Source organism: Blennius ocellaris (genome assembly GCF_963422515.1).
Source record: "Blennius ocellaris genome assembly, chromosome: 12".
Lineage (NCBI taxonomy): Eukaryota > Metazoa > Chordata > Actinopteri > Blenniiformes > Blenniidae > Blennius > Blennius ocellaris.
In genome coordinates this window covers 16,110,704-16,132,451 of record NC_137661.1, presented here as the reverse complement: position 1 = coordinate 16,132,451, position 21,748 = coordinate 16,110,704, and the positions used below count along the sequence as shown (strand labels likewise).

General features: G+C 41.0%; 1 protein-coding gene across 1 annotated transcript; it reads left to right on the top strand.

The window, feature by feature from the left end:
- Nucleotides 1–2,033: 2,033 nt before the first annotated feature.
- plpp2b (phospholipid phosphatase 2b) lies at nt 2,034–19,114 on the top strand. Its single transcript, XM_080505942.1, has 6 exons — nt 2,034–2,334; nt 13,052–13,203; nt 13,514–13,776; nt 13,954–14,011; nt 15,005–15,181; nt 16,231–19,114. Exons 1-6 carry the CDS (start codon nt 2,259–2,261, stop codon nt 16,387–16,389), a joined length of 885 nt encoding a protein of 294 aa, XP_080362068.1. The 5' UTR covers nt 2,034–2,258; the 3' UTR covers nt 16,390–19,114.
- The last annotated feature ends 2,634 nt before the right edge of the window (nt 19,115–21,748 follow it).

Sequence of the window (21,748 nt, the reverse complement as noted above, 5' to 3'; positions counted from 1 at the left end):
CTGTCAGCAGGGTTATTGTTCTGAGCTTTCTTTTCTTTTTCTAACATTACCTTTACCCTCGCTCTCAAAGTTTGAGCAACTCATAGAATGTCGGTTATTGATTTGTCTTTGACTCTAAATCAACACTGAAGTTAAAGGAAAAGGGGTCACAGCTGAGATCTTTCATAGTGCGGGGTGGTTATAACAAAAGCCTCATTCGTCTCTGAATTGACGATGTGCAGTATATGTGAACATGTTTTTCTGTGCTTTGTTTTAGATGGATGTGTGACTCATCCTATTCGACCCTTTCTTTAGTCAGACGTCAGCTATGATAAGATTCAGCATGATAACTTGGAATATAGTCTGAATAAAACAGCTGTTTGAAATAGCCAAACCAACATCTCTCACAAGTCACACACACACAAAAACTTTTATACTGATATTTTATACTCTATATCTGCAGTTTGTCAGCAGTGTTTAAAAATCATGGCATTTTAGAATGTCATTCCCCTTTAGTTTTTTTTTTTTTAAAGAAAATCCAGTGTGAATGTGTCCCTACTACTTAACCAGATCATTTCTCTTCCTAAAATGCGCACAAAGCATTAAGTGAGACTTTTAAACCGTTTTATTACACAGTATTCTGTTTAACTTGATATCTCTGAACTTTGTGAGGATTGTGATCTGGTTTATACTGTTGGGGGATTTGAGGCGACTTAAATAAAGCCGCACAGTGTTTTAACAACCAAAAGGGGGCAGAGAAGTCTCGGCTTTAAATTCAGCCCTTCAGTCGGAGCCAATAAGGCCATCCATACCGTTTCCGTTTCACTGGGGGCATTCTTCTATATGCTGTTGTTTAATTTGCATGCAGTTCAATTGGCAGCATCACACTGATACTTTAGACTCTGATGCATTCACTTGTAAATTTGCAGCAGCCGTGTGTACATATGTAAGATTATGTACTCAATGCAAGCATATTCAATTGAGATACAGGGGGAGCAAAAAACCGTGTTTGTCATGCAAACAGAGTTAGCTGTTAATTTACACCCTTGATAGGGTGGTTTTCTCCTCATAGCTGGAGACAGTCAGCAAGAAGTGGCCACGGAATGACGACTGCTGAGGAAATATCCTGACTGCCTGGGAGAAAAAAGCACCAGAGCTTGGAGTCATGCTGGCGTTAAGTCATGCAAATTTTTTACTTCATCCCCACCAGTGCTTGCAAAAGCACCCTGCTTTTCTTTCGGATTGTAATTTATTCTCTCTTTTTTTTTTTAAATGTATAAATACACACCTGGTGCGCCTGGAGTTCACCTTTCTAATGACATAAAGGCATGTTTTAACATTATTCAGACTGTGTTTGCGTTGAGACTGCCCCAGCACAAATGTTTCCCGTGTGTATTCAGGGAAACAACCGGGCAATTACTCTGTTATGTAGGGATTTGGCGTGAAATTCATGATGGGATCTTTTTTCCCCTTTTTTTAAGGACCTCCATAGTAGTGAGTTTACAAATGGGAAGAATGACTAGTCAAAGCCACAACCTTTTGTTTTTTTTTTCTCCTTTAAAACTCAACCAGTGTGACGTAGTGTTTGCATCCAGATTATTTCTGCTGATGACGTCAAGTGTAATGAGATAAGAGTATGTGTCATGAGATGTTTGACGATAGAGCGTCTCTCTTCTTGAGGGAAAACCCCGCAGTCGTTATACATCCCTTTACAGATTCAACCGATGAAAACGTGTATTTGAAATAGACGAACGGTAAAGAAAAGAGGGCCAGAAATCAAGCACACGGCTGAGAGGGACTCCTGCTCATTGCACGCTTCGTGCGTAAAGAGCGCAGCGCCTGGCGACGCTCCCGCGGCCGCGGCGGAGAGGAGCCAGACGAGGAAGTCGGGAGGAGGGACCAGAGGCTGTGGTTGTGTGTGTTTGGAGTTTCAGCTGGGCGCCTCAAACACAGTGAAACTAAGGATCCATCTCTCCTCCTCCCTTTTTCTTGAGTTTTTTTTTTCTTTTCGCATATTTTTGTACCCGAGGCATTTGATGTGCGCAAGACGCGAAGAGACGCTGAGAGGGAACTGTGGCACACTGTCGTCTTAAGGAAAAAAAGCGACACACACACCTCTGCTGTCAATGTCAGCACAGGTAGTGAGGAAGAGGATCCCGGAAGAACTCGTTGTGCAGGTTACCAGGGTGTTTGTAGAGCCTGCGCTTTTATTTTAAGGCGCCGATGGACTTCCTCCAAGAGTTGTAACTCTCCGTCAAAGTCGCCGATTTTAAAAGTCAATGATCGGACAGAAAATGAAGGATCAGAGGAAGAAGGCGCTGTACGTGGTGATGGATGTGCTGTGCGTTTTTGTTGGTAAGTTTATGGACACGAAGTACTGAACGGTGCGTCAGCGCAATCTGCTGTCAACTCGAAATGTTGTGGCGACAGCAGTTTCTTGTTAGTTGCTCAGCGGATCTGTGTTTTTGTGTTCCTTACAGCAACGAAGGAACTCCCAGGCTTTTTTTTTCCCCACACGAAAATGATTTGCGAGCTGTCTCAGCTCATTTTGTCTCAAAGTGACAAAACCGATAGAATTAATCTCTGGTCGATTTATAAAGAAGAACTTTGTCATTGCGCTTGCTTGTGCAAATCTTTACGCACAGATTGCGTCCAAACGTGACATAAAACTGCATCATTTCTAAAAAAAAAAAAAAAAAAAAACAACAACAACAACAAACAAACAAAAAAACACAAGCGTCAAAGTAAAGCTCAATCTTCGCCGTTTCTTTACCGGCTGCACGCTTCAGCCTCGCACCAAAAAAAAAACTTTGAAAGATTTTACAGAGCCTCAGGAAGCGCAGTGTTTGTTTATGGAAATCTGATATGCATGTGTGCCCTCGTTTTGTAACTCATTTTCCCCAATATTTTGTCTGCCAGGAATCCCCTGAAGAATGTCCCTACTTCCTACTTGCAGTACATTTCTCACACATGACATCCATTTGTGTACCCCGATGGTTCATAAGCAAGTTATTTATTTATTCTAAAATCACTAACAAAATGACATCATTAGTGTTCTTTTCCCCTCAGTCATTTGGCAAATAAGGAGATGATGGCATGTTGGAAAATGAGTCATTACATAATGTGGTAATCGTTGTCAATATTTGTTCTCTATGCTGTATCTTTGACTAAGACAAACTAGAGGCAAATATTAAGGTTTGCAGGTATTGGGGATTCCTGTGTGGTAATCCCACATTACTCATTGAGCTAAAGTAAAAAACAAATAGGTTCATCTGAACAAAAGTAATACATTGAAAATATTTATCTTCAAGAATAGTATATTTACGACATGAGTAAATTAATTGAATTCGTCAACTTTAGTGCTCCACAGACACTTTTTAATATTCCATGTTATATCATGCTGTAGTTCCAAATGCCAGTATAAAAAGGCCTCATCACATGCTTGGAAGAAGCTGTTTTCAGACAGTGATACTCTGTACAGTACGTGTTGAATGTGTCACTGCAGTGGTACATTGGTGTTCTGTGTTAATGCCACAAGCTCTTGACAGACGAAACGATGTGCTCTGCTGTGTGACGGCCTGCTGTTTGGCTGCACGTCCACCCCCTGCTGCTAACGGCCGGAGAGGATGATGTTCATGGGCATCCTGTCTTTCAGCAGACTGCCCCTCGATTATGCCCCTGCCCCTAAGCTGCCCGACGACATAAGGAATGCCTCTATCTGTGGAAAAAAAATGGACAAACTGCTGAACTTGATAAGCCTCACCATTCTGCTGTCACAAGTCTGGGATTAAAGTCTGGCTTGGGTTGGCCGGTCAGCTCTGCTTGGCTGCAAACCCACCATTTGTGCCTCTCCCTTCCCTATTGCCACCCACGTCACTCACCCAAATAATCATCAAGTTAACCAAAAAGCTTATATGGGGTCGCCCCAGCCATGTAATAACTACACGGCAGAGCTTGTAATTAGGCGGACCATTGGCCCGTACGGAAATGGATTTCATTTAAGATCTGTCTGCATTTTTGTGACCGTTTGGGGGGCAATGATTGTTGTCCCCCTAATAGATCAACACCTTAAACTCTATTTCTAACCACATGTCTCACTGTTCAAGTGGAGCTATTTCTCAATTTCCTCTGTGTTAGTAAGACTTTCCAGCACTCCTGGCTTTGAAGCTTTTGTCCACATATCGTCTCAGCTTTTTTTAATCTTAAAGAAATTAAAAACCAGCAACGTATGAACTGAAATGCCTTCCTTACAGTGCAGAATACAAATATTGAGCAGCTTATTGCAGAAACAGCGCTTCTCTATTCAGTGTTTTGTTTTTTGTTTTTTGCAGATACTTATATGTCTTGTTTACATTGACAGTCCCGGAAAGATTTTTGCGGATAACAGTGTCGTGATCGAGAATTGAATTCACAGTTCATTGCAAGCAGTGTGCCTGCTTTTTTTTATTTTTTTTTTAATGCCCCATTCCTTCTCCAATCCGTCCCTGCTTCCCTCCCCATTGGCCTCTCCTGCCTGTGTCAGAGTGCTCCCAGCACAAATAGAAGGTGGGTGTTGGCTCGGAGCGCAGAGAGGAAAGACCAGGTGAACCTCTCCCTGCCCACAGCTCATGTTCACAGGTGCAGCACTGCAGGTGGAAGAGGTTTTTTTGTGGGAGTTGCCAGAGAATTCCACCTCACTTCGTCGCATGTCTTGGGTGCCACCACGGGCAACAAGAATAGCAGTTGACTAGAAGATGTGAGTAATGTGCCAGCTACTCCAAGTACTACAAGGCACGATGAGGCCAAAATGGCCTAAAGGCCAGGCATCGGTGTCACGTTTCTTCACACACACACTCTGTTGTTTTTTCATGTGTCCTGGCTTTGTTGTGCTCCTTTGTGTGGAGCGGCAAACCTGTTTTGTGAGGCACCCATTATATTAGCGATTACTGACACGCAATAGCATCGGTACAGCATGTGGACCGACATCGCAGATGTCCATTTTTATTTGCGACATATTATCGTGCTGTGTCAAAGTGGGTTTTGTCCCATTTGTGACATGTTTAACGTGAGGTTTTCTGAGAGTGGAGATGATCGAAGCCACTGCCACCCTGGATTTCTCCATTTGTGTCTCCAACTTCACACTTAAAGAACAAATGAGTCGAGTTCCCGAGTTATCTTGTTCTCAGTTTCTCTCATGTGTCTAACATGCATTTTGCTCCAAACTGATCAGATTTGCTATCTCTCACACAGTTGCCACTTGTTTTCTTTGCCTTTTATTGTTTTCATCTTGTTAGTATGCAATATTCATATCCGTTCCCCCTTGTACGCCCCTTTGCCCTCACTGGTTATTGGCGAGAGTTCGCAGGGGGAAGCAGTGCTGCAGTGTCTCTCGGGAGCTGAGCCTCTCATGTGGTTTTGTTGGGAAGACTGATTGTCCTGAGTTCTCAGAGAAATGCAGTGGCGATGCTTGATGGGAAGAGTTTTCCTCAGGAGAAAACTGTCATGGAAAGCAGAGCTTTCTTTGTTCCTCTCAGAAATATTCAACCTGAGACCTGTTTGTGTTGGTTTTATAATGGCTTCTAGTTCAGCATGTCCAGTGAACTGCAAGCATTTTATATGGATTTGAATATTAGAAGTCAAAAGTAGATTTGTAGCAAATACTACATTGTGACGTGTTCAACTGAAATATTATCATGATTATACTCTTCTAAATAGTGGGTGCAGTGGAGGCCTCATATTTAGAGACGTGTGCTTGAATTTGGGCGTCCGCAGGTTTGGATCCCACCAAATACACGATATCTCTGGTGGTCAATGTCTAAGACCAGCAGCAGGGCCCGGTATGATCCACGGTACCAGCCCTGCGCTCCTGGGGTATGTAGTTAAACTTAACTACCCTACAATACTACAACAGGATGAGCTAAATGCAGATTAATTAAATATAAATGACCCCAGAACAAAGTTGAATCCTTGAATTATACACAGCGGGAAATATTCAAAATCTGCTGGAGATGTGTGAAGCTCAATAATGGAGAAGCAAGTCTGTGACAAAGACATTACTCATTGAAATAGTCAATCTCATAATGCTTTATAATGGATAGAAGGACAGACGGGTGGAAATGGAGAGACGGTCTGATCTGGACATAAGACAGACGGAGAGACAGACATGGACAGAAACGGAGTCACAGGCTGACACAAACCACAACTAACAGATCAAAGGAGAGATAATTGGACCTTTATTGATGGTTGTGTGAAAACAGTATATAATTAAAAACTTTACAAATGCTATATGAAAATAATAATTGTAATATCATGTGAAAACGTGGTTGCAATTGTTCAGCAATATTTAAAGAAGCCTTTCTAAGCCAATGGTCAAATGATTGAACACTTACAGATACAGTTCCCGAACACCCTTGATTATTTAAGAAAGACAATATATTTAAGGAAGGTTCTGGATTTTAAACTAATGTACCTTGAAAATAAATGTTTTCCCAGAATCACTGTTTAACGCACAACTTCAATAAACGTTGTCTCATCATTGTTCTCTAATTTAATGGAGTCGACAGTTAAACTTTATGACTTTTATTTTCCAGGAACAAAACACGCTGATTCACTGAAGAAAAAAAAAAAAAAAAGGAACTTCAAATGAGCCTATGTTGAACAGGAATAACCTTTTCCATCCGTTATGAAGTTCTTAGAATAACACAAAATTCAGTGTCATATTTTTGGTTAACTAGCAAAGAATTCAATGTCGTCACACAGACTTCTTATTTGCTTTAGGTTGGAACCTGTGTGGCCCGCTTCTTTGATCCCCACCAAACCCAGACCGCTTTGGTCGCCGGCCCAGATTTAGCGTCTCTCCCACCGCCGCTCGCACACAGTCGCTCGCGGCCATGTCTCCTTCCGCTCTGTTTGCAGCTAAGCATGCGTAAATGACGGACGGCGTGAAACGGTGAGATTATGAGTGAAGAATGGGCCATAGGAGCAGGAGGATTTGGCGTGACTGCGCGAAGTTGGGCGTTCCTCGTGTGAATTAGAATTCCAGAGGCCAACGCCGGCAGAGGTTGTAGGCTCAGCACATACCTTCCACGTTAGTCAGGGCAGCTTGGGGTGAGACAATCAGAAAGAGGGAGCGCTTCGTTGTTGTGTTTTGTTGGGGTTTTTTTGTTTGGTTTTTTTTCAATTGCAAACCATCTTCTGGAAAATCAGCAACATCACCTGTGTTGGTATAGCACACAAAGCATGTTTGAGTTGAAGAATGGAAGGAAACAAGGTCGTGACGAACGGCAGCCTGAAGAACATGCTCATGCCTCGGTCCTCAATGGGTGTTGGGAATGAAAGATGAAGTAAATGACTGACGCGCAAATGGAAAATAAAGAAAGCAATTTGAGGTTAAAACAAGAGCGGTCGGCAGAAAGGCAAGATGTATGAAAGACGGACAAATAGAAAAAAGGAGAGACTCGCCAAATGACCTTCGAAACTGAAAAGGCAGGAAATGAGAGTGGAAGAAATGAGATGAAGGAGCGATCTTTCCAGCTGTGACCCTGAGGGGAGTTTTTTACTCCCAAGTCGTCCAGGCCAAGGGCACGAGAACACGCCTCGCTCGCACAACGTACGCATAATGAAAACCCCAGACTGTGTGCTTTTTAAATTGAGGCACATAATTTTGCGTCCACGTGGGTTTGCAGGTGCAACACGCCTGTGCCAGAGGAAGCGGGGTCGAGGAGGTGTGATCTCCTCTTTGAGCAACTTCCAGATGGCTGTGGCGGTTTGACTCCCGGTGTCTGCATTTCTATCATCAGAAAAATAGAGAATAATTGGTAAATAGACAAGAGAATTGATCGGAAATGGCAGGAAAAACATGAAAAAAGAAAAAAAAACACATTTCGACAAACGCAGGATGCGACAGGCCGCAGATCTGAACCCCAGAGTGCGATTTTGGTCCAAATGGTCCGGCGTAATTGCACATCTGCCCGCTAAATAAAGCATCATCCATTGAGGCTTCTGTATTTACAACGGAAGGAGAAGTATGTGGGAGGATATTGCGATCAAGACAGAGAGAGATGGACAGAATGATGAAGCGACAGCGAGGAGAATGAATGTCTGTGAATGGGAGAGAAGAAAAAAAACAGGAAGGAGGATGTGATTCAGCAGTCGTTGGGAGACCACAAGGAAAGCACACAAATAGCTTCGTACATTTTAAACGACGGTTGTAAGAGACGGATCAATGTTAAAAAAAATGTCCATGATTTTCTTCCAACTGTACCGTTTTTTTTCTTCTTTTCTGTTTGGCCAGTTCTTCTTACTTTAAATTGTCTCTCATTATTTGTCCTTTTCTGTTGATGCGTCATTCCTTCTTTCAGCAGGAGAATACACAAGGATGAAACTATGGATGGATTCACATTTTTAACATGGTTAAAAAAAATAAAAAATAAAAAATAGCCTTCACCTTCACAAAAAAGTCCAGAAAGTTCTATTAATTTGAGCTCGGAAGGATTTCGTCCTTGAATTTAAAACAGCCCAGACGGGGACATCTCTGACTTTCAGCACCTCCAAACTCGTTCTTCTCCCTCAATCCAACAAAAGCAGGTGTCCAAAAAGACTCCCTTCCTTTGTATTTATCCCACTAAACCCTGTGCCGTGGCGTTCAGCCGGACTCAGGCTGCCTGGTGGAGGCGACTCTGGAGCAATGTGAGTTTGGGTTGTGGGATTGTCTCGTGGTACGCTGGAGGCCTATTTTGTGTGCCAGCGGGTCTATTTTTGTCGGCGAGCTGTGTATCTGTACGTCTGCTTTCCCAGAGACTGGATTGTTTGTTTCTTGCAGAATATTATCCGCCGAGGCGTCGCTCATCAGACACACACTTTGAGCACTATTAGTTTTTTTGGTTCCCCTCCCCAACACGCCTGCAAGTCCAGACACTTTACATCATTTTATTTCAGCCTTTTTTTTTTTATATTTTCATATAAACTTGTTATTTATGACTTACGAGTGAGAGGTGTTAGTTGAGTAAAATGCTTCATGTGTGGATGCAGAAATGAAAAATTGAAACCTCTTTACAAGCCAAGTGTGGCTTGTTAGTGTCCAGGTGCCCTGACTTCACTCCCTCCGTAAACTGTGTGGCAAACTCCAGGATTGTTTAGGGGGATTTGGTAACCCCCCCCCCTTGAAACTAAAAAAAAACCCATTAATATACAAGTCCAACCAAACAGATAGTCGGTAGCTTTGCTGTCGATGACTGACATGTGAAAACATTTAAGCATTTCGTGAGCTGGTTGGTTGAAGGAGAAGTGGGCGACCACATCGTTCTGAGCTGCTGGCGCTTCTCTTTCAAGTTTTTCCTTCGGTTTTTTTTTCTTTTTCTTTTTGTTTTTCACTCCTTGCCCTGTATGATTAATGCCTCTGCTCAAGCAAGTGTTAAAAGCTTAATAAAACAGTTTGAAGAGCTAACGTGTAACTCTCGTATAGAAATAATGTCACTTTGCTTTGGTAAAGGGACATTCACCATTGCTGCGTAAGGTAAATAAACACTGCCCTTGATTTTGTTTGGCCGACCGAAAAGAAGGTTTTTTTTTTTTTTACAACTTGCCACGTCCTTGTAGTGGGGGTTAGGATGCCTTTAAGAATGTTCTTTTACTTTTACTTGTAGTTTAAGTGGGAGACTGCACAAATGCCCATGATGCATAAAAAGTTGGTATCCACATGTGCTACAAAAAACAAAACAGTCAGTCAACAGTTGACTTGTTGACTGCTCCGTCTTCTCTTTCGATTTTCAGAGAGATTTAAAATGTCTTTTGCATTTATTGTTTTGTTTGTTTGTTTGTTTGTTTTTTACAAAATGTCACAAATGTCACCGTAATATTTCCTGTTATGACTCTACTCCTGCTTGATTGGATGTTAATTCCAGCATTTTTCTTTCATTTTTCACTGACATGGAGTAAAAGTAAATCAGCAGTTGTTGGACATTTTCTTTCTTTTTCTTGACGGCGAGAAACAGGATGCAGGATACAGATGCCGAAGCTGCCACCTTAAAGCCACCTCGGTAGTAAATCTGTGTCTGGGGGGGGGGGGGGGGGGGGGGTTCCTCTGACAGGATGTCAGTTGAATGCAAAAAAAAAAATTCAGTGTTTTCTAATCGTACATCTGTGCATGTTTGACATGTGCTCACTGGGATAATGTTTTACCTTGATTGTTGGTGGGAACCTGCAAAGAAGGGCCAGGTGTCATTCAGCTGCTGCTTGCAAACACTTTACCAGAGACACTGGACTGTAAACTGGCATCACTTCACATTTGCTAACTTGTGAAATTAACTCGCGGCATTAACACAAGTTTATTTGTTTATATTTATGTTTGAATTTTCTGCTTTATAGTTCTATGAGATGAGATACAGTTTTACCTCTACTCTGAGTTTTAAATTCGAGTTGACTAGGTTTAAGTGAGAAGTAGCTTTTTTGTTTATTTTTTTTTTCCAGATGATTAACTTTCGTGAGTCCAAACACAGATTTTTGGGACTTTGATTTTGTTGTGGTGTGTAGAAGTAGTGAAACTTGTTTGAGTTTTATCGCTGTTTGAGTAAAACTGCTTGAAATACCTGAGAGCTGAAACTCATACGGGCCCTTATTTGGTTAGAAATCATCCAAAAGGTTAAATATTTGTGCTTGAGTTTCGCACAGAGGTATAGTGGTTGGCGCTTTCACCTCGTAGCAAGAATGTCCCCGGTTTGTGTCTTGGTTTGGCCGCGGGACTCTTTTTTGTGTGCAGCTTGGATGTTCCCCCTGTGCATGTGTAGGTTTTCATTATTTACACTAGTTTCCTCCCACAGTCCTTGAGACATTGAGGGTAACTAGTAATTTTAAATGGATGGACCTTTCCATAGGCATCATTTATATGGTTATAGTGTTCTAAAACACAGTTGGAGGGAAGGTTTATAGTTTAAGTTAAATGGTATCGAGCATTTTGCTTTCTTGTCGAGTCACAAATCTCACTCAAACAAGGCTGTGTTTCCAGGAGTTGTATGTATTGTATGTAATGTTTTCTCTCCAAGTCATAGCTTCTTTGTTAAAACTCGTGGCTTTTCTAACAATGCTGTTTGTCTTAAACGGTGTCTGTGATCTACGTACATGTGTTCAACGGCCATGCCACTAAACAATACCCCTACTTATCCAACGTTACAACGCATCACAATGGACATTATTGTACACTTGTTAGTGTGTTTGGTTCAATGTGCTGATTTCCTCTGCTGATGAACTTTTGTTAAACTTGTTTGAGTATTTTTAAGTCACTGGATTCTGACTGCGGGGGTTGCCCATGTAAAAATATATATTTTAGCGTCACAGGAGCCTTCATTTTTTTTTTTTTGCTTTCTTTACTGTGGATTGTTGTTCCAAATCAATCAAGCTAGGTGGAAATTTGACCCTTTTTTATGTGCTGTTCAATCAACTTAATCCTGATTCCCCTCCCAGTTGTATATTTTATTTTAGTCTCGGTCTTCATTTTCTATCATCAGTCAGTCTCACTGGAAGTTCACCAGGAATTATGTCAGCTGCTGACTTTTTTCTTCTTTTTTTTTCAAAGAAAGGGAGGGGTACACTCTGCTCATTTACACAGAAATATAATACTATTGGTGAGTGCACTGTTCAAGTTTTTCTTGCATTTAGTATGCAGCTGCCCGGTATTTCCATAGTGGCCCCAAGTCTGTCTGTCTTCTGTGGATAATGGCCGGTTGATATCATGCTGGAGAACACATTCCTCACCAGGGCTGAGACCCACAATTTTTTTTTTTCTTTCTTGGATTTAATTATTTGCTCTCACCGCCATCATGAACATCAGGAATAAGAGCTCGCCACTCCTCAGAAATAAGGATTTATGGGGACTTTCCTTGTAAAAGTGACTAAAGCCTAGCATTTGCAAAGTTAAATCCAGTAACCCTTTTCATATATTTTTACCTTCGAACCAAAACGAGCCACATACCCACTAAATAATTGGTTAATTTATTAGGGACTTTGTGAGACCGCCACTTTCTTCCTACCACCAAAGTGTTCAAGGCTGGAAGAATCACTGCCGGCTTTGCAGTGGCTGAGGTCTTCCTCCCACACACTCCCTGTATCTCCCTCCAGTCGTACTTCACCACTCCCTCGTGCAGCCTTGAAAGGGACCAGCCAAAAGCAGTCGGCAGTAAAATACGTATCGGTCGCTTTAGTTGCAATATTGAGAAGGAGAACAGAAGTATCAAAAACAAGTCTAAGCCGCAATGCTGTACTGTTGCACGAGTAACTTTTTTTTAAATACATTTTTTCATTTCATAAATACAGGCTTTAGATTTTCGGGGGGAAATCTCAAACTGTTTTCCTGTATTATTTATTCAGCGACTCCGTTTGTGCACTTTCCATATAAGTGTATATGTTAAAGCGAGAGGGAGAGATGAAGCCTCTCGTGCATTTCAGGGATATAATTCCAGCTTTCGGGGACTTTTAAGCTGCTATTTTTAGTCCTAGTTTTGTATACAGCCTCCACATTCCAAAGTTTTTGCACTCAAGTGTGTTGTGTCTGCAGTAACTTGTGTATCGTCCTTCAGCTGTTTATACACTCGAGGGCATGTTTGAGTGTGTGATGTGAGATTTTACACATGCCCGTGTATACAAAAGATATTTTCCAACGTTTATTTTTGCAATACCTTGCCGTGCATTTCCACCCCGTCGTTTTGCCAGCAAATGTTTTTTTTGCTCCTAAGTAGGTTGTTTTTCGACATTTTGATTTTTCGAACCAAAGTCCCCAGGGACAGGTAGAGAAAACAATTTGGTTATGCTTAGAGAAACATTTTTCTACCCGGCATTGAAAGTGATGTAACGTCTGAAATGTAACATCTGTCGGTGGAAAAACAAATATTTAATCCCACAACATTATTTCTTGAATATAGAAGTTTGTTACCCTGTATAAACCTGCAACTGCACCCGACTCGTGATTGCAGTTGGTCGTTTGCAGTCAGACCAGTACATTCTTCTCATTTCACCCAAAGCTCGGTTCCTCCCAACAGAGTGAATGGTCTGTTCTCATCATACTGTGCTTCTTGTCTCTCTTTCTTTTCTTTTTTCCTTCCAGCGGCACTGCCCACCATCATTATGACCATTGTGTACAAGCCATATCTGAGGGGGATTTACTGCGATGACGAGAGCATCATGTATCCCCTGAAACCCGACACCATCACCCACGGCATGCTGGCGGCTGTCACCATCTCCTGCACCGTCATCATTGTAGGTTTTTAGACGACTTTAAATTGTGCCTCGGCTCGAGCGTCCTCTTGCCAGACCGCTTACATTCCTTCTTATCTCAAGTCGCCTTTGATGTGCTTTAAAAACCAAATCTTTAAAAGGTTTACGTGACCTTATTCTTTTAACAACATCCACTGATGTTTAGTCTATTATCAAACACTCTTCAGGAAGTTTGCAAAATGTTGACGTTTAATGTTCTGATTTTTAAGCAAAACATGAGTGAAAGAAGTAAAACAAAGGGGGGTAAAAAAAGGTTGTTTTCTATTTGTTTTTTTTTGTTTTTTCCCCTCAGATCTCTTCCGGTGAGGCTTATCTCGTGTACAGCAAGAGGATTTACTCTAATTCAGACTTCAACCAATATGTATCTGCCCTTTACAAAGTAGTAGGCACTTTTTTGTTTGGAGGAGCAGTTAGCCAGTCATTGACCGACCTGGCTAAGTACACCATCGGCCGCCCAAGGCCAAACTTCATGTCCGTATGTGCCCCTAAGGTGTGCACGGGGTACATGCAGGTCATCAACTGCACTGGCATGCCTCTGGATGTCACCGAGTCCAGGTGAGAGGAAAATAATTCCCTATCGTATATCATTTTTGTAGAGGGTCAAATGAACTGTGGTTCTGTTGCTCATTATGCCAATTATTCGTCACTGCAAGGTGTAAGACATGGAGAGGTGGATTTCTTTACTGATAAAAATGCTGTGTAAGGTGATATGTCTTTTTGTTTTTACCCCAGATTGTCCTTCTACTCTGGTCACTCCTCTTTTGGGATGTACTGCATGCTCTTCTTAGCAGTAAGTACGAGATACGACGAGTCGTGTGACATGTCAAAAGTGCTTATAGTCATCGTAAACGCACTATGCACTGTGTGAAATTGCAAAAAGCCAAGCAACACTGTCCACACAAAAATCATACGAGGACATGACATGCTTTTGGATCTTTACTAAGGGCGTAGAAGTACTTAACTGCCAGTGGATATAAAAGGAGTAGGCAGCAGTTCACTGGGGAAATGTGAATAGCGAGAGAAATGATCTCGAAGGCCTCTGCAACATTTTTCCTCAGGAATGATAAAGGCAAAGCAAAAGATGTGTTCTGTGTTCCGGGCCGATCCAGTTCATTAATTACAAGACTGGCTAAGTGCCGCTGTGTTAAAAGGCCAATGCCAGTTCTAGTCACTGAGCTCCCAAGCAATGCAGCATTTTTTCAGCTCGGAGAAAAAAAGAGCGACTATCTTAGCAGTTTTGACCTCGAGTCCCTGTTTTACTCTGAAACGCAAACAAAAAAGAGCTGAGCTGGAACTGCGTCCTGTGGACTCCTGTAAATTGAATCACTCTGGGGTGAAGGTCCGTGGCGGGGCGACGTGCAGCACAATGCCAACTTTTACACCTTAAACAGCAGCCGAGCAAAAGCCCAGCGAGGTTTGTTCTGACGCCAAATGTATCATTTCCTGGCATCTGTCACTTTCTAGTTAAAGAATTTTAAAAAAACAACGTAGGTTTCTACTTCACAAGGGATATAAATTAAATTGACTGCTGCTCGGCATCTTTTTAGAGTCAAATTTAATTGGAGAAATGCCAACTTGCTCTCTCAAGCATGTCTTTTTTTTATTTCAGATCTTTGAACTTAAACTATGTTAATGTACTTAATGTATCTCTTAAGGATAAACTACAAATGACAAAGATTGATCGCCAAGTCACCAAATTAATTACTTCCACTCAATTTCATTTGATTATTATTTCGCTTAACCAAATCATGAACGCTATTTTTTGTTCCCTTTCCAACCTCAGCTTTATGTGCAAGCAAGACTAGAGGCAAAGTGGGCCAGACTTCTTCGACCCACCATCCAGTTCTTCCTTGTGGCCTTCGCGGTGTATGTGGGTTACACCCGAGTGTCTGATTACAAGCACCATTGGAGTGACGTGCTGACGGGGCTGCTGCAGGGAGCCCTTGTTGCTGTATTCATTGTAAGTATCCACGACAACCTCACTCAGGAAAACACTGCATTCTTATGTCGCGGCGTAGGACATCCATACCTTAAAACAAATGACACGCGGAAACATTTACAATCTTACATGAGGTCCCAACTTGCTTCATAGACATTGAATTGACAACGCTCAATGTCTGTAGGAGCTTTGACTTTTGCGTAGAGGATATTAACTTTGTCAGCTTTGAGAAATATCGCCATATTATGGAGCTTTAAGGATTTTATTATATTTTTGTGCCTGATGACATGTGAACTTTGAATCTTACCCTTGTGGTTTCTGACTTTTGGACAAACCAAACATGGGTGGGACAGGCCGTGAAAAGAAATGTACTTTCCTTTTTATTTCTTTTTAATTACCGTGAAGTGAATCTCCCTTCAAAGCTGAGCAATGAAGCCATATTTCAGGTTCATTCCATTTCCATAGTTAAATTCAATGTAAACAGAAAGCATGAGTAGAGGAGAGAAGAGAACGGCAGCAAACCGTGTCTCCATACAAACTCTCACAACTGGCAGGTTCTCGGATAATAAGTCCAACTTGGGCTTCTTTACTGTTTGGCCACTTCCCTGTTTGGATTGAACCACTGTCAGCAGTGCCTTGTGGAAAATCTGGAGTGGCAGGTGGAGCGTGCGCATGCAGGCGTGAGCACGTGCACGTACGTGCGCTTGAACGCACGTAGGTCCAAATGAGTAATGGGGATGCCGGCATATAACTTTTGGCCTTCGCAGTGCTACGCACAATTAGAGACCCTCCGGGGCATAGTATTTTATGGCCTTTAGGGTTGTGCCTGCCTCTCTGTGTGTTCCCCTCAGATGTGAGTGTGTGACTGTTGGTGTGTCATTTAACAGCCGTGCACAGACCTCTCCAGACATGTGTAATCACAGTTTCCAGCCCTGCCCTTACCTCCTCTGTATCCTGACAGACTCTTAATCTCTGCAAGAAAGAAAAAAAAAACCAAAACCCCATCCTAAGTGATGTGCTCTCCCTCTTCCTTCCTTCCTTCCTCTCTTGTCTCTTTCTCCTCTCTGCAGGTGCGTTTTGTGTCCGATTTCTTTAAGAAGCGTCCCCCGCGTTGCACGAGGCCTCACGCCTCTGCTAGTGAGGAGCCAGAGAGGAAGCCCAGTCTGCAGATTGCGGACGCTGAGAACAGCAACCATTACAACTATCACCACAACCCCGGCCCTGTGTGATAATAGTGGATTGACATTTGAGAACAATGGCTGCAGCCTGCAGGACCTCAGATCTACACGTTTTGATTTGGTAGGAATATCAAGAGCATCGACCTTGATTCTCTCCCCCCACCCCCCCCCCCACCCGACTCTGCAGGCTGCCTCCCAGCCCGGGACTGTATCAAATGTTATTGTTCTCGTGAGTTTTGCAATCAGCTTTTCTTTTTTTTTTTGTATCACTGCTTGAAAGGAGTACCGCTTGGGTTCCGCTCTCGAACCGCCCAGCGTCACGCTCCCTCCCTTTTTGTCTCAACCACTCACAACTCGCCTGCTTCACTGGACTGACTGAGGGGATTCCGTCCCGTTGCAAAGTGCCCGAACCCCCTCTGAAAGACTCTACGACGACGACCTCCGCTTCTCCTGTGAGAGAGAACGGACCAAAACGTTTATTTTTGAACACATCTTTATTGTTGTTAAAGCTGCGTTAAGCAAACCTCCTGCAACAAAGCGAGAATGAATCACTGCCTTTTTTAAATAGGTGTGGGGGACGTTTTTCAAACAACTTGCATTTCTGACTTTTTTGTCATCTAAATATAGGTTTGATATACACTACTGGGGGGGGGGATCTGTCTTTTTACTTATTACATGTTTGATACGTAAATATTCATTCAATTTCTCAAGCTGTAAATTGCAGTTGTATAATTGTGGACATGGCCAGAATGGTTGAAATTTGTCGATAAGGAGTGATAACTACAAAAACAACTCAAATGTCCTACGAAAGCGCTGACATCAGAGTTATGAAAGCAACTCTGCCATTTCCACGTAGTTCCTTTTTAATAATTGGTTTACCGTGTATCACTTAATGGGGCTTTAATATTATATTTAATTTGTATTTTGGTTTTGTTTCTGAGCTGAACTCGGCAATTTCAAGAGAAGGTCATTTCACAACAATGTTTATAGAGGAAGGTGAGAACACAGTTTCGAGATTATAATGTGTTTAGCACAGCTTAAGCAATTTATTTTATCACTCTAATGTAATCAACGCAGACAAAAGTACCGTAGTCTTCCAAAACATTCTTTTTGAAGAAGAAAAAAAATCTAATTAAATTATATTTAATTAATTAATAAAATAAAATAAATTAATTAAAATAAAATAAAAAATATATATATATATAAAAAAAAATTTTTATCACCATGTCAAAGAGTTACAGTCCATTTTACCAGAAAGACAGGCTTGTGTTTGTGGGGAAAAAAGCAATGCAGTGTTTCTAAAGTGAGCATACAATGCTGTTTTGTCCTTGCGACTCACATATTTGATTAAATCTGATATCAGCTGATGTCAGCTCTCTTCAGCTTGTGATGATAATTACCACCGCTGTTGAGATGCATCACTATTTCACTAATGTCCACGCCTTTAAATTCCAGTTTTATGTCCCGACAAAAACAATCATGCGCTTCTCAGATGAATGAATTGTGGAGTTTAGAAACGATAGTTCCCCTGTGTGAAATGGACTGCCACTGGTCGAAATAATTAATAGAAATTGCTTTGATTTAGCTGGACTATATGTTTTGTACCACTACTATATTGCATTGTAGACACATTTGGCTTCTGTCTTGTTTTCTCTTTCAATATATTGTTTTATTTTACACATGCTAATCAAAGAAGGATGAGACGACCATTTTGAAAATGGTTCATAATTTATTTTAAATAGCACAAAGTTCTTTTATTAGTTTTTCAATGATGGAAGTGCCAACTCTTTTAGGGTTGTTGTGCAATCACCCCTGCTTGCCACTATGAGCCACAAAAACTGTTTTTTCTAATGCTATGAGACGTGATTTGTGAAGGATGCTGTGCGTGTACGTGGACGTGTGTGTGTGTGTGTGTAGACGTTTTCATTTCACATGTAGGTTTCACTTATTTTACCTGTACAATATGCTTCTGCTTGTTCCTCCTTCGTCGGATGCTTGTTGGAGTTGCCACACGAATGGATCCAATTCCAGGTCCAAACATAAGCCAGATGCTCTGGCTCTGGCTTTTAAAGGACTCTTGTAATGATAAAGAGTTACAGACCAAACTGTGTTTTTGAAGTGAGTAACACTGTCCTGTTACCACTTCAAAGATTGGCCTTTGTTCCTTTTCCCTTTCCTGTGGTGATAGATGGGTTAATTTGTGTATAAGGTCTCCTGCGCGGTCCTGGTGGAGCACGCAGACCACTCGACGACTTGCAACAGATCAGACGGACCACAGACTGGTCGGCTGCTGGACAGGGGCAGGCAGGAAGACGGAGTCTCACCTGGTAGTGATTGTGAGGCCCTGTAGCAGAGCTGAGACCAGAGTGAGGCAGGGGGCTTTTTAGGGGTGGGATGTGGGGTATCCCACGGTGAAGCCCTGGTCCCGGGGGTCTTCTGCACATTGAAAACACACATTTACGAGAAACAGCTGGAAGTGTTTGCAGTGAAATGTGGCACAAGCTGTCGATCCTTCTCCTTACATCTAAATTCATTGGTGCATCACACAGCCAAGTTAACTACAGATGTAGCTGTGTCATTAATCAGAATCATAGAATTCCCTCCATCTTTCCTCAAATCAACATTATTGTTTTTCCTCTATTGGTTTGGTACCCAGAAATTGAGTATTTATATGTCCTTATGTGGCTGTGGTTTATGTTTTGTTTGCTTTTTGTGCAGTATATAGATTATGACTTTTGTGTACAAACAGAGATTTTAAAATAAAGATGTACTCCACATTGAAGTGACTTCATGATGTGTGTCTGCTTAACATGGCTGTTAAATTACACAAATGACATAAAGGGGACAAGGAAAGAATTGGAAATCTGCGCTTGGGTTTGACCACTGACACAGTAAAAAACACATTTTAAATACAAACAACTCTTCTTTAAAAACTACTTGTTTGTTAACTACATTTTTTTTAATGTTCAGTTTCTGAAATTTCTCAAACGATTATACTCAAGTATATTTAAATGACACTAAAACAGACTTGTGGACAGATGTAGCTAAAATGTTTTTTTTTACTGTGCACAAATAAAAACTTCAAAATTGCAGATGAAAAAGTTAGAAAATTGAAAATGTTGGCTTACTTAGTTGTGACTTATGACTTTAAAAATAGTAAAATGGGGTTTGTGGTGTGAACTGTCCTTCAGTATGAGTCTGAGATTAGTGACCACGTTTCTGCAACAATGTGTCTGTTTTACATTTGTTACTATAGTAACCATAAACACAAACACTATGCGGTGAGGTTTTATGATTGATTCTTTCTCAGTAAGTTAACTGAATTTGAGTATAAAAAGCAAGTATAAAAATGCTTCATCACAAATTACTCCAAAACAGTGTGACACCAAGCTTTAAATACTGCATAATTACTAGAACATTTATCTTAACTTTCTTTCAGTTTCTGCAATTGTCTGATGATTATATAGTCTAGGGACTGGTAGTGTTTACTTTTTAAACCACAACTAACCAAATGATATAATGAAACTCCAGTTGCAGCATGTAGTGTGTTTAAAATGTTCCTAACAAGCGTCCTATGAAAGTGCATGTCCGATTTTTTTTTTTTTATATTTCTCTGTTATGCCAATGCTTCTTCAGGTCACGAGTCAGAGGGTCATAAAACCTGGTTCAGTGAGTTGTATCATTAACCTTTCAAAATTAAGGCCAACATACATCTCAGGATCTTCAATATTGCTTTATCTAGCTTGTGCTTCTCAGGGGCCTCATTTATAAAACCTGCCTAGGATTCCAACGAGAAATGAACGTGCCCCCAAAAGCCAAAAATGGCGTGCGCACAAAAAAAGATTTGGATCAATAAAACCGTGTGTACGCACATCTGCACGCACATTCCTTTTATAAATCACAATCCAGCTGGAAGGTTGCGTAGTTCATCTCCCGCCCTCGACACGCCCACTTTCTACCATAAATGGTCAAGGCAAAGTGTCGTCCTTCATGTAAAACAATATTACTCAATTTCATGCTGTGAAATTTGTTCACATTTTTTGTTTTTGTTTGGTTTTGGTTTTAATTTCAAAACAAGGTTATACACAAAGATTTCAACACAACTATTGAGCCATTTAGTTTTTGCTTCTTCTTCACAGTGATTTACAATTTGTATATTTACAATGATGTCATTAATTTCTGAAAAGATATATATTATTGCTAAAGTTGAATGTATGATCTTTAAATCCTCATTAAAAATGCTTTAAGGATATGCAACATGTTGCGACATCATATGTTTTCTTATATTAACCAGGACGCTTATGCAATAGCTAAACAGTGTCGCTGCTCGTAAATAAGTAAGAGACTGTCTGAAAATCATTAACAAACACGTCTAAGAGCCTGAGGGGTAATGAGGCAGATAAAACGTGTACTGACGGATAGATGTTTGTTTGGTGTTGAGAATAAACTCTAGAATAACACAAAATATAGTGTTGTGCAAGTTACCAGCTACTTTTTCAGAGGCACTGTGATTTTTAAGTTACTGATAATATAAAATATTTGGATTATTTGGAAAATAGCACTTTTTTTCAATTTCAGCAGGGTCTGTGTGATCAATCGTTGTGCACATATAGCTGTATTTTTGTGAGAACAGATTACTTGAGCTGTCAGTACTGTCTGGGTCAATGTAATGACTGACTTTATGAAGTACAGATGAAGTTGGAAGAGTAAGACTCGAAAAATGCTTTATCCTTTCTTTTCTTTTTTTTATTTTCTTTGGTTCATGAAGGAAACCAGTAAAAGAACTGATGATGAAAAGGGGCAGTTAATCAATATCTTTTAATGAGGTGGGCTGGAGATGTATTAAAGGGAGAATAAACATGATGTGCCTGACTCTTCAAGAGGTGTAGCACAAAGATGACTATCCTTTGGCGCCTGTTTTGCTTTTTATTGTTATTATTTTTCTTTTGCCCTGTTTAGTAGCCACAGGAAAACACGTTGAAATATACAGGAAATTCAAGAATAGTGTGGTATGACTCTAGTTAACGATTCGGCAAAGTGTTTACTAAAAAATGAATACTAAATACTAAATACTGTGAAAAATGTCCCATAGAAAGCAGATACAAAACACCAAATTTCATTTGAATTTTTCTCGTGTGACTTATAATTGAGAATCGTTCATGTTGTTTTCAATAGGATTGAGTTGATTCAGAAAGAGGAAGGTGCTCCACCTTCAGTACACATTAGTGCAAATTGAATAAGGTCCACTAGACTCGGCCAGATGTCTTGGAAGATGTTTCATTGGTTCCCCGAGTGGCTGGTTAATCTAATAAACAGCATGAACTGATGAAGCCACTTGAATAAAGAGCAAAACAGCCCCCAAGACATATGACCAAATCAAATTGACCTCTTTTAATTTGCATTGAGACTC